The 13064-nt window shown below is 38.4% G+C and overlaps 4 protein-coding genes across 4 annotated transcripts in view; 2 read left to right on the top strand and 2 right to left on the bottom strand.

Annotated features, from left to right (window-relative positions):
* Positions 1-670: 670 nt before the first annotated feature.
* LOC116021774 (probable carbohydrate esterase At4g34215) lies at positions 671-2682 on the top strand. Its single transcript, XM_031262250.1, has 2 exons — positions 671-1404; positions 2253-2682. The coding sequence occupies exons 1-2, from the start codon at positions 691-693 to the stop codon at positions 2520-2522; spliced, it is 984 nt and encodes a 327-aa protein (XP_031118110.1). The 5' UTR covers positions 671-690; the 3' UTR covers positions 2523-2682.
* A 103-nt stretch (positions 2683-2785) lies between these two features.
* On the top strand, positions 2786-4071 carry LOC116021775 (probable carbohydrate esterase At4g34215). Its single transcript, XM_031262251.1, has 2 exons — positions 2786-3562; positions 3651-4071. The coding sequence occupies exons 1-2, from the start codon at positions 2882-2884 to the stop codon at positions 3924-3926; spliced, it is 957 nt and encodes a 318-aa protein (XP_031118111.1). The 5' UTR covers positions 2786-2881; the 3' UTR covers positions 3927-4071.
* A 3211-nt stretch (positions 4072-7282) lies between these two features.
* LOC116023097 (cyclin-D3-1-like) lies at positions 7283-9342 on the bottom strand. Its single transcript, XM_031264066.1, has 4 exons — positions 8706-9342; positions 8310-8511; positions 7808-7944; positions 7283-7666 (listed from the first exon to the last, which is right to left on the bottom strand). The coding sequence occupies exons 1-4, from the start codon at positions 9138-9140 to the stop codon at positions 7454-7456; spliced, it is 987 nt and encodes a 328-aa protein (XP_031119926.1). The 5' UTR covers positions 9141-9342; the 3' UTR covers positions 7283-7453.
* Positions 9343-12346: 3004 nt separating this feature from the next.
* Positions 12347-13064, bottom strand: part of LOC116022750 (mannose-P-dolichol utilization defect 1 protein homolog 2-like) — a 4383-nt gene continuing 3665 nt past the window's right edge. The window contains exon 8 of the mRNA XM_031263609.1: positions 12347-12815. Coding sequence (XP_031119469.1) covers positions 12712-12815 — 104 coding nt within the window. The 3' untranslated portion in view covers positions 12347-12711. The remainder of the gene's footprint in view (positions 12816-13064) is intronic.

Here is a 13064-nt window from a genome sequence, read left to right as displayed (position 1 = left end):
AACTGGTTCCTTGTTATGGGTTCGTGAGTGTCTAATCCACCGGCCTGTATCTCTCACTTAATTGATTCCTAATGCAATTTTGGTTGATTAAAAAAAATGACCACCTAAAATAACGAATTCAAATTAAAAACAAATTAAAACACCAATAAAATCTCCTAGTTTGAAAAAAAAAGTGAATTTATCCCCAAATCAAACTCAACCTTAATTGTTAACAATTTAAATTTTAAATCAAAATTAAAAATTAAAAACAAAATTACTTCCCTACCCAACATACACAGAGGAAAAAGTATAAAATTAAAATGACTAAACACTACTAATTGAAATGCCACATACACACTTGCTCAGAAAAGACAAAATCTCTCGCATCAAGAATGTTAACATTTTGACCCGATAAAATAGTGGAATGACAAATCACAGTGATTCAGTAATTTATTAAGTAGAACTCACACAGACTGTGATAAATATGCACTTTATAGATATTTTGATATGAACTTATGAAGTGTGACAAGTAACGTTCAACAACTGGGGGACATTTTGGTCAAGAAAGTAGAAACTATCATTAATTCCCTCAAAAAGACGGTAGACTATTAGGACACGTGACTGAAACATTTCCTACGTGGAATTTAATGATGTTTTTTTAAGAATATGAAAAGAAATTCCGATCTCTAAGGAATCCATCCGCCATTGAAAATGGTGTTCCGCAACACGACATTAGCGTCAGTCGACTTAGAAAGACAAGCTCCCAAAACCAGCAAATTACCCACCCACCACCATCTCAGACCCTCCTTCGCGAAAGCGATGTTTGCTCTTCTGTGTTTCTTCCTTCTGGGCTGCGCTAGATTCGCGAAGCCCGCAGATCTCGGCAACGGCGGCGCCGCCCCGTATTTCTCGCAGCCCAGCAGCGTTTTCCTGCTGGCGGGGCAGAGCAACATGGCGGGTCGGGGCGGGGTGGTGAACGACGTGTGGGACGGGCACGTGCCGACCGAGTGCCGAGCGAGCGGGTCGGTGCTGCGGCTCAGCCCGGGGATGATTTGGGAGGCGGCGAAGGAGCCGATCCACTTGGGGATTGATGTGAACAAGACGGTGGGGATTGGGCCGGGGATGGCGTTTGCGAATGCGGTGTTGAGGAAGGATTCCGGGCTCGGGGTGATCGGGCTGGTGCCCTGCGCGGCCGGGGGGACGAATATTAGTGAGTGGGGCCGCGGCGGGCACCTCTACACGCGGCTGATTCGGCGGGGCGAGGCGGCGGCGCGCGGCGGGGCGACGATTCAGGCGATGCTTTGGTACCAGGGAGAGAGTGACACTGTGAATCTTGAGGATGCTAAGAAGTATAGAACTCGATTGCGGAGATTCTTTAATCATGTCCGCTCTGATCTGGAATTGCCCACTCTTCCCATCATTCAGGTACTTCTTTAATCTCTTTGGGTTTTTTGATTCAACCATTGAAGGATTTAAAAATATTTTTTACAATTTGGACTCAAATGTGATTGCCCTATTCGCCTTTCTGTTTTGAGCTGATCAGCTATGAGCAACATAATCTTTTTACTTCCTCGTGTTTCTTTGTTAGTTAAGGTCACAAGGCAAGTTTATATGTGCATATACTCGAGTAGTGGTTGCAGATGCTGATCAGTTATGAGCAACCTAATATGTTTATTTCCTCCTTGTGTTTCTTTATTTGTTAGGGTCACAAGGCAGGTTTATTTATGTATACACTCGGGTAGTGCTCTCAGATTTACCTTAAATTGTTCATTAGCTACACCAATTTTATTCAAAAAACTGAAATTTTCCCATTGGGGAAAGGTGGATAAACCATCTTCACTGCTAGGGAAGGCATTGATTATTATGCAGTTCCACTCTCAATTTAACCTATTTGGTGTAGCGAAACATATAATTCAATTTAGTATCAGAGTTGTGGGGGACTGGGGTTTGATTATAGATGATCATGAGAGGGGACTAGGGGAGTGAACCTATCCTTGTCTTGATTGACAATTTAAGACCCTACCATTTTTTTAATTAGGAAAACACAACTTGTTGGAACATGGGCTGCTGGATAGGTCCTTGATTCAATGATTCATCTCTCTATAATCATTTCAAGAACTTATCATATGGATCTAGCTATGATATATTCTGCAATTGCATACTGTGTGGAGCAGAAAAATCAAACTCAAACTGCATTTACCTTTCAGCTGTTACCATTTACCAATGTGCATAATGGGATAACACCTTGTGGATTGATTGATTGATTGTTTTAGGTGGCTTTGGCAACACAACAAGGACCATACATAGATGAAGTGAGGGAGGCTCAGTTTCGAGTGGATCTTCCCAATGTGAAAACTATCGACGCCAAAGGGCTGCAGGCAGGCCCCGATTATCTGCACCTCACCACCGCATCTCAGGTCCAGCTTGGGCAGATGTTAGCCGAAGCCTTCCTGGAGAGAATGCCTCTCCGCCTCCAAACTAGCAGCGCCTCGAGGAGACACCCCAGTTTTGTTTCCGGTTTTCTTTGCAGGCCATTTAGGTGACTAAAAAGTTATCTGTCACAACAAAAAAACTCAAACTTTTGTCTTGGGGAATTGGGTGTTTTCCCTTTTGTTGTATAATTCTTTCCCCCTTGGCATCCCACTTACAGTACTGGATAAGGAAGCATATTAATCACAAATTACCACAAATTTTCTTGATTCATTTTTTCATTCCTATTCCTCTTTATGTTCAATGCACATCTCTGCAGATATTAACACATTCATTCCATTCTTCCATTTCGCTTAATGGAAACCTCAATTGAATCAAGAAAAAATCTGTATATATAACAGAGACCATAGTAATCCATTTGGTATAACTTTTAACTTTTAGTCCATTAGTCTCGTAGACCTGTTGCTAGAAAATGGAGATTAATGGTAAGAAGAAGTTTCAAATGAAGAATGAAAGCGCGATGGCTTTATTGACGGTTTTGCTGCTGATATTATATTTCTGGCGGACGATGATTCCCGCCGGAGAAATGATCGTAGAGGTGAAGAAGAAGAACGAGGCGAAGCAGATAATCGTGCTGGCGGGGCAGAGCAACATGGCGGGGCGGGGAGGGGTAGTGGCGAGGATGGTGGATGGGGAGAGGATTAGAATATGGGACGGGACGGTACCGCCGGAGAGTCACCGGAATCCGGCGGTTTACCGGTTCAGCCAGCATTTCGAGTGGGAATTAGCGCAGGAGCCGCTTCACCAGGGAATCTACTGCAACAAAACGTGCGGCGTTGGGATTGGGATGGCGTTCGCGAATAGGCTGCTGGAATTGGACCCGGATTTCGGGGTGATCGGACTTGTCCCCTGCGCCGCCGGCGGGACGTCGCTGTTTAACTGGACCAGCGATACCGTTTATCCTTACCAGACATTCTTGTCCCGGACGAGGACGGCGATCAAGAAAGGCGGAATCCTCCGGGCTGTTCTTTGGTATCAAGGCGAAAGCGATTCCAAGTACTATGGCTTCGGAAAAAGCTACCGGAAAAACCTCGAGACTTTGTTCCGCAAAATGCGCAGCGATTTGCAGTCCCCTACACTCCCTTTGTTTCAGGTAAGCAGAGATTCGAACCTATGACCTTTGGCATAGAGTTCCATCTCAATAGATGAATTGTATATTTATGTTTATTTGAGACATGCAGGTGATAATTCCGCATCCAAAACCGCCGTTTAAGGGGCCGTTCATAGAAGACGTGAGAAAAGCACAGACGGAAATAGAGTTTCCGAATGTGATAAAAGTGGATGCGGATGGGCTTCCGATGGGACCGGACGGGATTCATTTGACGACGGAGGGATATGTCCGGCTAGGGACCATGCTGGCGGAAACGGTTTTCAAGAACAAATCCATATTATTACCCAACAATAATAACACTACCGTCTCCTCAAGCAAAAGCAACCACACTTGTGGATGTCCTTAGTTAGTTAGTTTGAGGTTTACGTTTCATGGAAACAACAAATGCTTTCTAGTTTTCCACGAACGCAAATTGCTGTGGCTAGATTTGCTTGAAGAAGAAGGAATCCAAAAACACTATTGAATTGTATCACAGTTTCGTCACGAGTATTAGTGTTCTTCCAGTACTTAGTACAATTATATATATATATATATATATAAATTGTTAGTATAATTATATATAAAATTTTTCTAATCCACCAAACCAACCACTTATGTATGTGGCATTGTTTTATTATTATTAGAGATTCTAAATCCCAAAAATCTAGCGAAAAGTCGTAAATCACAAATTGTTCCAAGCAATTTTGGAGTGTCCAAAGACCCAAATTTTAAAGATAACCCTTTCGCTGGAATGCTAATTTTAGGTAAGGTGATTGATCACTTAAGCTAGCTTGCGGGGCATGTACGTGGCATTGTTGCAGAGGGACACGACAGCCTTAATCGTGGCCAACTACTAAGAAGCCACAGCACCAATAATCAACTACGTACACTCCCTTGTCATTTCTATCTTGGTCGGCTAAAGATAATATAATAGATAAAACTATATAAATAGGAGTAGTTTCCCAGTAGAAAACCTGGTCGATCTTTTTACAGAGACAGATTGCAGTTACGTTGCAGCACAGGAACATGAATACCTCGAAGGTAAGAGAATTGAAGCTGATAAAGGCATTACTGTATTTATATATGAGTTTGAACTCAAAAACAACGTTGTTTAGTTCATTGGTTGCTCTTGTGGGTGTGTTTTTTGTGTTGTTGACAGGGAAGGGAGTATATAAATGAGGAAGGTGGGGTGGAGACGAAGGTGGAGAGCACAAATTATGAGTGGCCGGCGGGGAAGGGGCAGCAGCCACGGAGGGAGAAGGTGGAAGTGATCCATCAACCTCACGGCGATGAGAATCCGGGCGTTGGTGGCGCCAAGGTGGATGCAGCTACTAAGGTGGCTGATAAAATTGATTCTGCAATCAAATCAGTTTCCGGTTCTGAAACAGCTAAATAAACTATCAACTTAGGTTTTTAGTTGATATGAGTATATATATGACTTGGTTTAAATATCCATCTCTATGTTATAAAAAGTATTATTTGTAAGTTTGTATTTTCATAATGTAATTTATATTAATTAAGCAATAAAATATATAAATAAATAAAGAAAAATGGATCACTCCTCAGCCAACCTAAAACCAATGAACTACAATAAGGCTGCCTAGCCCAACTATGGTTCAACATATTCTGGATCACATACAATCCACTACTTTTTGGAGGCCCAAACTCTTGTAATTATGATAACATTCCCTTTAATTTTCCCTTTTGCTGTTCAACACGATGCCCTACTGTTCCTATTCAATTGTCTCTTGTTGACTGCAACGACAAAAAGTTGCAACCAATAGTACAAATGAGGTCTCAATTCAAATGAAATCCAAAGATATTGCCCCGGCCCCCAATCCCAACATCTTTTCCTCAACCTTTCCTATTCATTCGCTGGATATTCTTAGTATCTTGTATGCCTCACCCGTGATGTACGTATCAGTTTTACAATAAATGAGTAATTTTATTATAAATGTATTGTAGATTTTGGTTATATATAAATATGTTGTGTATAATCATCTATGATCATTTCAATTAATAAAAGAATAATTTTGATCCCTTTATGTATACACACTGTCAAATCACGTAAATCTTATTTATACTAAACAAGTCGGCTAAGCATTAAATGCTCTCAATGCAAGTGGCTTGACATGGTGCACTCTTATTGGTCTGGTCAGTCCGTCGCTTTTCAGCTACACATAGACCAATTGCTTAGGTGATAGAGTGAACATTCCTGCACGTTGTCAGCCGCCTTCCTTGCAGGCACAATTGGATTTACTTTTAGCATAAGCTAAGTTCTCCAACTTGCAAAGCGGGTCACGTAGCAAACTGATCAGGTGGTATTCTGCCCGTGCGATCCCACGAATAATTCTGGAGCGCTATCACCAAATTTTTCAATCTTCACAACAAGCGACGCAATGAGTCACGAGCGATAGGGATCCGGCTGAACGGTGATTCTAGCGGACCAATCTAGTGATTCTCAACGGACTAACCAAGTGATCCCACAGATAGTCCTTGTGCGTATTTACCCATCATACATAAATTTAAATTGTGCTTCTAATCCTTTGCTAATTACATCAAACTTTACATCATTAATGCTTTCATTTCAGCACGTACTCTTGCTCTCTCTAGCTGGTTTAAGCATCAGAGTATATTCCATTAAAATTAAGGTTGGATTCAAGGATTCAGGGTTGTTAAGTTGTAATGTTGTATACATCCATCATCCATGTGACAACAGATTCTTAATAATGTGCAAATTAATGAGTGACGACAGAGTCTTAGGTTTGTTAGTGATCCGACATTCACGCTGCTTTCAACACAACCCGCTGAGAGTGTATATAAATCAGATTTAGTATTATAAAAAATCATAAACCAATATATATTTTTAGCACCTTATACAAATTTCAAAACTTTTGTCAAGCATTTTTATTAGTTGTAAGAAATATAAATATTGATCATCAATACCTTAAAGTTTTTCTGAAATTAAAAAAAAATTACGAGAGTTTTAATTTTTTTTTTTTTTGAATGCAAACGAGAGTTTTAATTTGAAAGTGAAGTCACCATGCATTTTCTGTTTTTTTTATTTTATTTTATTTTTTTTATTCTTTTTTTATTTTTAAGTTTAAAACATGACAAATTCAGTCTACTGACTAATTAAAATGAATTAAACTGCATCAGTAACAGCTTGGCATTGACATTAAAGTATTAAACAACAAAAGATTCTACTACAGACAATTAAAATACTGTGCTTCCTCAGTTCCACTAGTTGCTGTTTTTCATGTTTTCTTTTCCTTCCGGATAAAATGCCAACCCAAAAGAGGTAAATGGTTGAGCTGATAAGTTAGGTACAATTTAGGCTAATTTATTTTCATCCTTTATTATATATCTACTAGGGTTACAAGGTCCGTTTTAGTACTTCACTCAAAGTAGCGATTGCGAGCTTTCTAATAAATAAAGAAGTAAATCATACTATGAAAATTCTATGTTACGAATTCGACCAAGAGGAAGGGTAAGAATCAAACCCGTAATCTTTAAGTACGAGAATAATGCTTCACTCACTCAGTCACTCTTATTGGACATATAACATCTTGTTTTGACACAATTAAAAATGGCATTTAAACCAATCTTTTAACAAAATGATTCAATAATGATATAGCATGTAATAAGTCTTAATAAAATCACATGAATTAGTTAATTTATCGAGAAAATAATTACGTAAAGTCATGTTAAATAGTAATTTCTTTTCCATCAACTTTAAATAAGCAATTGGAATTGGTGACATGCATGGTGGGCCCAGTTTAATATGTCCCACTGAATAAGCAAGGCAGGAGAATTATTATTTTGGCAATATATATCTAATCTATATTAAGGAAATATGAAAACAAGATTAATTAAGAAGAATCCACTGAGGAATCAATGCTTAGGATGTTCTTGAGTCCTTGTCTTCTTCAACAATGGCTCCCAGGAAGAACAGATCGACCATGAATGATGATTGGAGCTGTCAGAGCTAAACGACACATCCATAACCCCTTTGGGGCTCCCAAGCATTTTGCGTTTCTGGGCTCTATCAAACTCAAATTCTGATGCCACTTCTCTAATTAGCCTCAAGCATTTCTCCACTTCCTCCTGCATGTTTCGTTACACCGACGACTATTGTTAGTTTCCTCTATGTGTCTCGAGTATAAGCCCGCCCTGACATGGCGGGACGAGAGAAAGATATGTATCTCGAGAGTACAAATAGTTTTTTTTTTTTTTTGAAATACAAACCATGTTGGTTCCAAGAATGCCCAACAATAATTGCTCTTGGGACTCTTCTATGCCAATGCAAGGCTCCAGCTTTTTAATGACATGCAGCATGGTGGCAGAGGCCATAACAGAGGGCAGGTAACACATGAATCTACAATCTGCAGAAATTCATGCAATAATTCACAGTCAACACAACATAAAATGAATCTTGGCTCGACTTTCAATGGAAGTACCTATGATTTTCTTGATTTGAGTCAATTAGTCAGTTATAGGTAACCTAAACTGATTCATGATCCTTTACTGATTAGGATTACAAGACACTGTTTATCTAGAGTACTAGCTTTCTTAGTTTGGACTAGTCAGTCTTATGATTCTTTGCGGTTATTGTTACAAGACAGGGTTTAACTAGTACATACCCAGGGGACCAGACTGTTACTATGGATTTCCTTGTTATCCAAAAGCATAAAATGAATCTTGAAAATATAGAGATTTGTGTTGGTTGTTAATTAAGGATGATTATTACCAGAAGTGGTGGAGATAATTACATGTCCACATCTCCTGAGGAACTCAGAGTAGAGGGCATTCTTTAGCCCAAGCCTTCTTGCAATGTAATCAAGAAATGTGAAAGGGGTGACAGGGTTCATCCGCCATTGAAGACTGGACAGAACCAACAGCTCCATTCTCTCAATTGTTTTTGCCTCAAACATAAACTCAGATTCCTCAACCTACACCAAAACACACCATCCCAGATTAACAACAAACAAACAAACACCATCAAGATTCAAGAATGCCTGATTCTGGGTTAACTTGTCGAGCATATATAATATATAAACATAAATGTGCAATCCAACTATCAGCTTAGACTTTTAGTTGAGATAGAGTACATGCTTTAATTTAGTATCAGAGCCTAACCCCATACCTGAAAATCCAGGAGGAGAGGCACTTGGGTCTCTTCAACTTTGGCAGCAAGGGAGATGCAAGCAACAGCAGCGAGTTGACTCATCCATGGCTTCTGAGTTTGGGATTCAACACTGCCCAGAAACCTATCAAGGTAGTTCACTGCCAGAAGTGCAGTCTGGGGTGAGAAATTATGGCGACCATTCATCTCCAAAATCCACTCTACACCCTCAGTTCTTGAATCCGACAAAGATGGGTTCTTTTCAAGAATGTTCTGCAGATTGTTTTCCTCTTCTTTGGACAACAAAAACCTCAGCTCTTCATCTCCCCACACCACAACATAGCTATCATCGAAATTGTTTCCCATAAAACACTCTTCTTTCTCTACCTCTCCAAGACTCTCCTCTTCGCAGTACAGAGCCGCCGCATCAAACAAAAATGGAACCTTTTTTGCCATCTTCTGAGGAGGATAAGAGACTTATTTCATTGTCAATGGAGACAGAGAAGATCAAAGGGAGAGAAGAACACAGCTTAATGGTTGTTTTTGAGAGATTTTCTTCCCTATATATTGTAGAGAAGAAGAGAGCAGTGAGGCAGCATAAGATCAGAGCATTAAAGAACACAAAGTTTGGGTTTTTATTTGGAGCTTCAAATTCTTTTGTGTTGAATTGGTTGAGTTATGAGATCTAAATCCTAGGCAAACCTTATTGCATATATAGTAATCAATGAACAGTAATACTTTATTCCTTCTTAAGGTGACAATATTTAATTGATTTAATTAATACATAAATTTATTTTTTAATATTGTGCGGGATGGTAAATTTAGAATAACTTAGAACGTTTTTCTTCTCAAACTTCACCCCTGTGAAACTGTAATCAATTGAGTTGCCAATCCGAACATAACCCTCATTATTCTTATATCAGAAAAACTTCATAATAGTTCTGTGAAGAATTAGTACATACAATGATACAACCACAAAATATAATAAAAGCTTTCCGAATGCATCTATCTTTTGTGCAAACTTTACAATTTTGGTGCCATTTAATGCTTAGCATCAAATAATGATAGTTACGAATAAAATTGATTGTTCAAGATGTCACAAAGACAATGCATTAAATAAGAATGAAAACACACGTACATAGTTGTACTATCATACAACATGCTGGTTTGACAGGCTAAGGATATAGGCATCATAGCTTGCACAATTTCGTGTAATTTTTATATGTCATGGTGGAATCAACAAAGTTGAAAGCTAGTGCATGATATACGACGATATTATTCAAGTTAGTCGAAGAGTTAAATTTGTAACTATAAAGTTTGAGTTCGACTTTTCTTGAAAGCTGTTTATTGGCTTTTTTAATTTCTTGTGACCCTTTTCCCGACTATGATCACATGACAAGTTTTGCCCAAAACGCATTTTCATGATATATATTACATCAAATGATATAAGGGTGACAAAATTATGATGCTTCATAGGACATACCACACATCTTAGTACTAGTTTTATAATGCAATATTGCTTTATTCACTGTTTCTTTTTATTTTTTTTACTTCAATTTTCTTTCCCCTTCATATTCTCAGGGCACTTTATAGGGCAAGTTGAAGAGAATAGTCACATCTGATCTACCTTCAATCACCTTTTTAACAAAAGAATACAAAGGTAAAAAGCTGGAAAAAAGTTACAGCAAAATATTTTATTTGGAAAGTTAGTTTTAACTATGATAATGTTACTTTCATTTCAATTTCACATGCGGTTTTCTAATTTTCCTCCCTTGCCCAACTAATATACCTCATTAGAATCAAGGACAATTGATAACATTTGAACAATCGAGAGATTGAATTTTTAAAAATTAACAAAGATAAACTAAATTGCTTAATGTGTAATCATTAATGGACTAAAAGTGTGCTTTTCCCTTACTTGAGTGCACTTGGTTTACTATATACATGGGGAGAAATTCTGTCAAGTTGATCATGTCGTTGGTTTGAATTAGTCAGTTATAAATAAGTTGATTTGTCGGCTAAGTTCACAAGGTAAGTTTCACCCAAAACACATCACTGTTGACTTTCTCGTAAATCAAAGTTTACTATAAATTACATTGTTTGGTTTGGTGGAAAATAAATTACTAGAAATATTGATTCAATTGTTTGGTTGGATTTGGAATGGTAAGGAGTTATACCCCTATATATATACAATAATAACAACAGCAACAATAATAATAATGGTAATTAAAAAAACTTGATAAGGGTATAATTGTCCTACTTGTTTTCAGTGGAAACTAAAACACCAGGGGGGATGAAAAATGTTTTTTATGAATCAAACAAAGGAAAAGCCAATTTTTCTCAAATTCAAGGAAAACATTTTCCTTGGAAACCATGCGAACCAAACATGCCCTTAAAAGAAAAAAGAAAATTAATAGTTTTGCTTTGTTGGCAGTTGCATAGTGCCGCAAGGTTTGGTTTTTACCATAATGGAAGCATAGAATTGTCTCTGATGCGCATTCTAGTATACACGCATGTTTCAGAAACTTGTAATTAATGTATTAAAACACATATTACAATTTACTTCATCTCTTATTCACCGCCATATATTCTTCAATCATGCACACATGTATGCATGTGTTGATGTGTATATATATTACAGGTCTACAGGCTTACAACAGCCTTTGTCAGAGTAATAAAGTGGGCTGCAGTGGGAAGTCCAAATTGTACAAGAAACAGAATAAAGGAAGGTGAAATGGGTAGCTGTAATTCACCAAATATTTATACATATGAAGGGGCAAGAGTACTTATGCATGTGTGCTGGCATTGTTATGGTGCAAATTGTTGGGTGTGGGGTTTCTCTTCTTCTGCATCTCCTCTCATCTGTTGCTTTCTTTCTTCTTCTTTTTGAATTGCCAATCTCCAAGAACCCAGAGAGAGACAAACATAAATTGTAGATAGATCAATGGATCACAATTTAATGCTCAGTTGCCTTCCCTTCACCAACCTTGGTCCTTCTCCTTGTCCCCATCACTCTGTTGAGAAGTTGTCAGTTTTGTGTAATTTATGTTTTATCATAAAGCTCATCACCATCATCATATATCCTCAATGCTCATCTCTAGTACTCGCTCGACACCGCATTGTACGTGTGTTATGTTGAAGTCTGATCAGAACCTGTCTTTCAAGTAAGAGTTAAACTCTGCATTGTACGTGTGTTATGTTGAAGTCTGATCAGAACCTGTCTCTTAAGTAAGAGTTAAACTCTGCAAGCTCGACACTGAATTGTACGTGTGTGTCATGTTGAAGAGTTCTTATCAAAATATATCTTCTAAGAGTCAAACTCTGCGAGCTCGACATTACATTGTACGCGTGACGTGTTTCATGTTGAACCCTTGACCAAAACCTGCCTTCCAAGTAAGAGGCAAACTCTACATTCACAACTCGAGTTGAATCCATGTTGGTCTTACAATGGTACAAACCTTTCTACCAAGAATCCATGTTGGTCTTACAATGGTACAAACCTTTCTACCAAGTAACAGTCAAACTCTACAAGATCGACACCGCATTATACGTGTGTGTTATGCCAAGTAAGAATCAAATTCTGCAAACACATCTCAAGCTGAATTCATGTTAGTCTTGCAAATTGCAATGATACAAACTTTTCTTCCAAGTAAGAGTTTATATCTGCAAACGCAACTTGAATTGAATCCATTTTAGTCTCACAATGATGAGATACTACGAAAAAATAAATGTTTACATGGTTGAAATAGAGTGTTTAGAAATGTATAATAAACAGTGTGAAATCATGTGTCTATGGAACATCATCTCTTTCTTGAGCTGTTGTGTTTACATCTTTCAACTGTGAAGTACATGTCAGATCACTTCTTCTAAAAACATGAGTTCTATGGTTGGCAAAACCACAAAAAAAATTCTTGCAATCTTTAACACAGAAACTCCCCAACAGAAGTCATCATGTGGTGGTGTTGCGACGCTTTGTAATTGACTGCCGGCTGTGAAGTCAAGTGACACCTGTCCCAACGACAGTGCCCTAATCGGTTTTCTTCTCCTTCTTTGGGGTTGGCTTCTGATACAGGAGAATTTGGCTCAAGATGGTTCCGTTCATCAGTACACCGAGCACAGAACCCATGGCAACTGTTAAACAACCAAGGAATTTGTCGTTGGTATCAATCTCTTTAACTAAACAGTGTGCTCATTTGGCATGCATACACAGACCACGGTAATGACACTAAGCGAACATATCAGCTATAAAGTTTCAATACAATACAGGCATCTATGTTTGCTTGCTTTATCAAGAAGGATAGTTTTAAAAAATTCAATTGAGATCAAATCGAACAATATGGATAAGAGAGATGGGGGGGGGGGGGGGGGGGGGAAGGAAAG

Source organism: Ipomoea triloba, chromosome 6 (assembly GCF_003576645.1).
Source record: "Ipomoea triloba cultivar NCNSP0323 chromosome 6, ASM357664v1".
Classification (NCBI taxonomy): Eukaryota; Viridiplantae; Streptophyta; class Magnoliopsida; order Solanales; family Convolvulaceae; genus Ipomoea; species Ipomoea triloba.
Note: the sequence above shows the minus strand (reverse complement) of the source record. Positions and strands in the feature narration are given on the sequence as shown.

Bases quoted from the DNA above. Each gene is read 5' to 3' on its own strand.
- LOC116021774 (XM_031262250.1), top strand. From the start codon at position 691: ATGGTGTTCCGCAACACGACATTAGCGTCAGTCGACTTAGAAAGACAA. The intron at 1,405-2,252 runs GTACTTCTTTAA...TGATTGTTTTAG, and splicing joins CCACTCTTCCCATCATTCAG to GTGGCTTTGGCAACACAACA.
- LOC116021775 (XM_031262251.1), top strand. From the start codon at position 2,882: ATGGAGATTAATGGTAAGAAGAAGTTTCAAATGAAGAATGAAAGCGCG. The intron at 3,563-3,650 runs GTAAGCAGAGAT...TGAGACATGCAG, and splicing joins CTACACTCCCTTTGTTTCAG to GTGATAATTCCGCATCCAAA.
- LOC116023097 (XM_031264066.1), bottom strand. From the start codon at position 9,140: ATGGCAAAAAAGGTTCCATTTTTGTTTGATGCGGCGGCTCTGTACTGC. The intron at 8,512-8,705 runs GTATGGGGTTAG...GTTTTGGTGTAG, and splicing joins CTCTCCTCCTGGATTTTCAG to GTTGAGGAATCTGAGTTTAT. The intron at 7,667-7,807 runs GTTTGTATTTCA...CGAAACATGCAG, and splicing joins GCATTCTTGGAACCAACATG to GAGGAAGTGGAGAAATGCTT.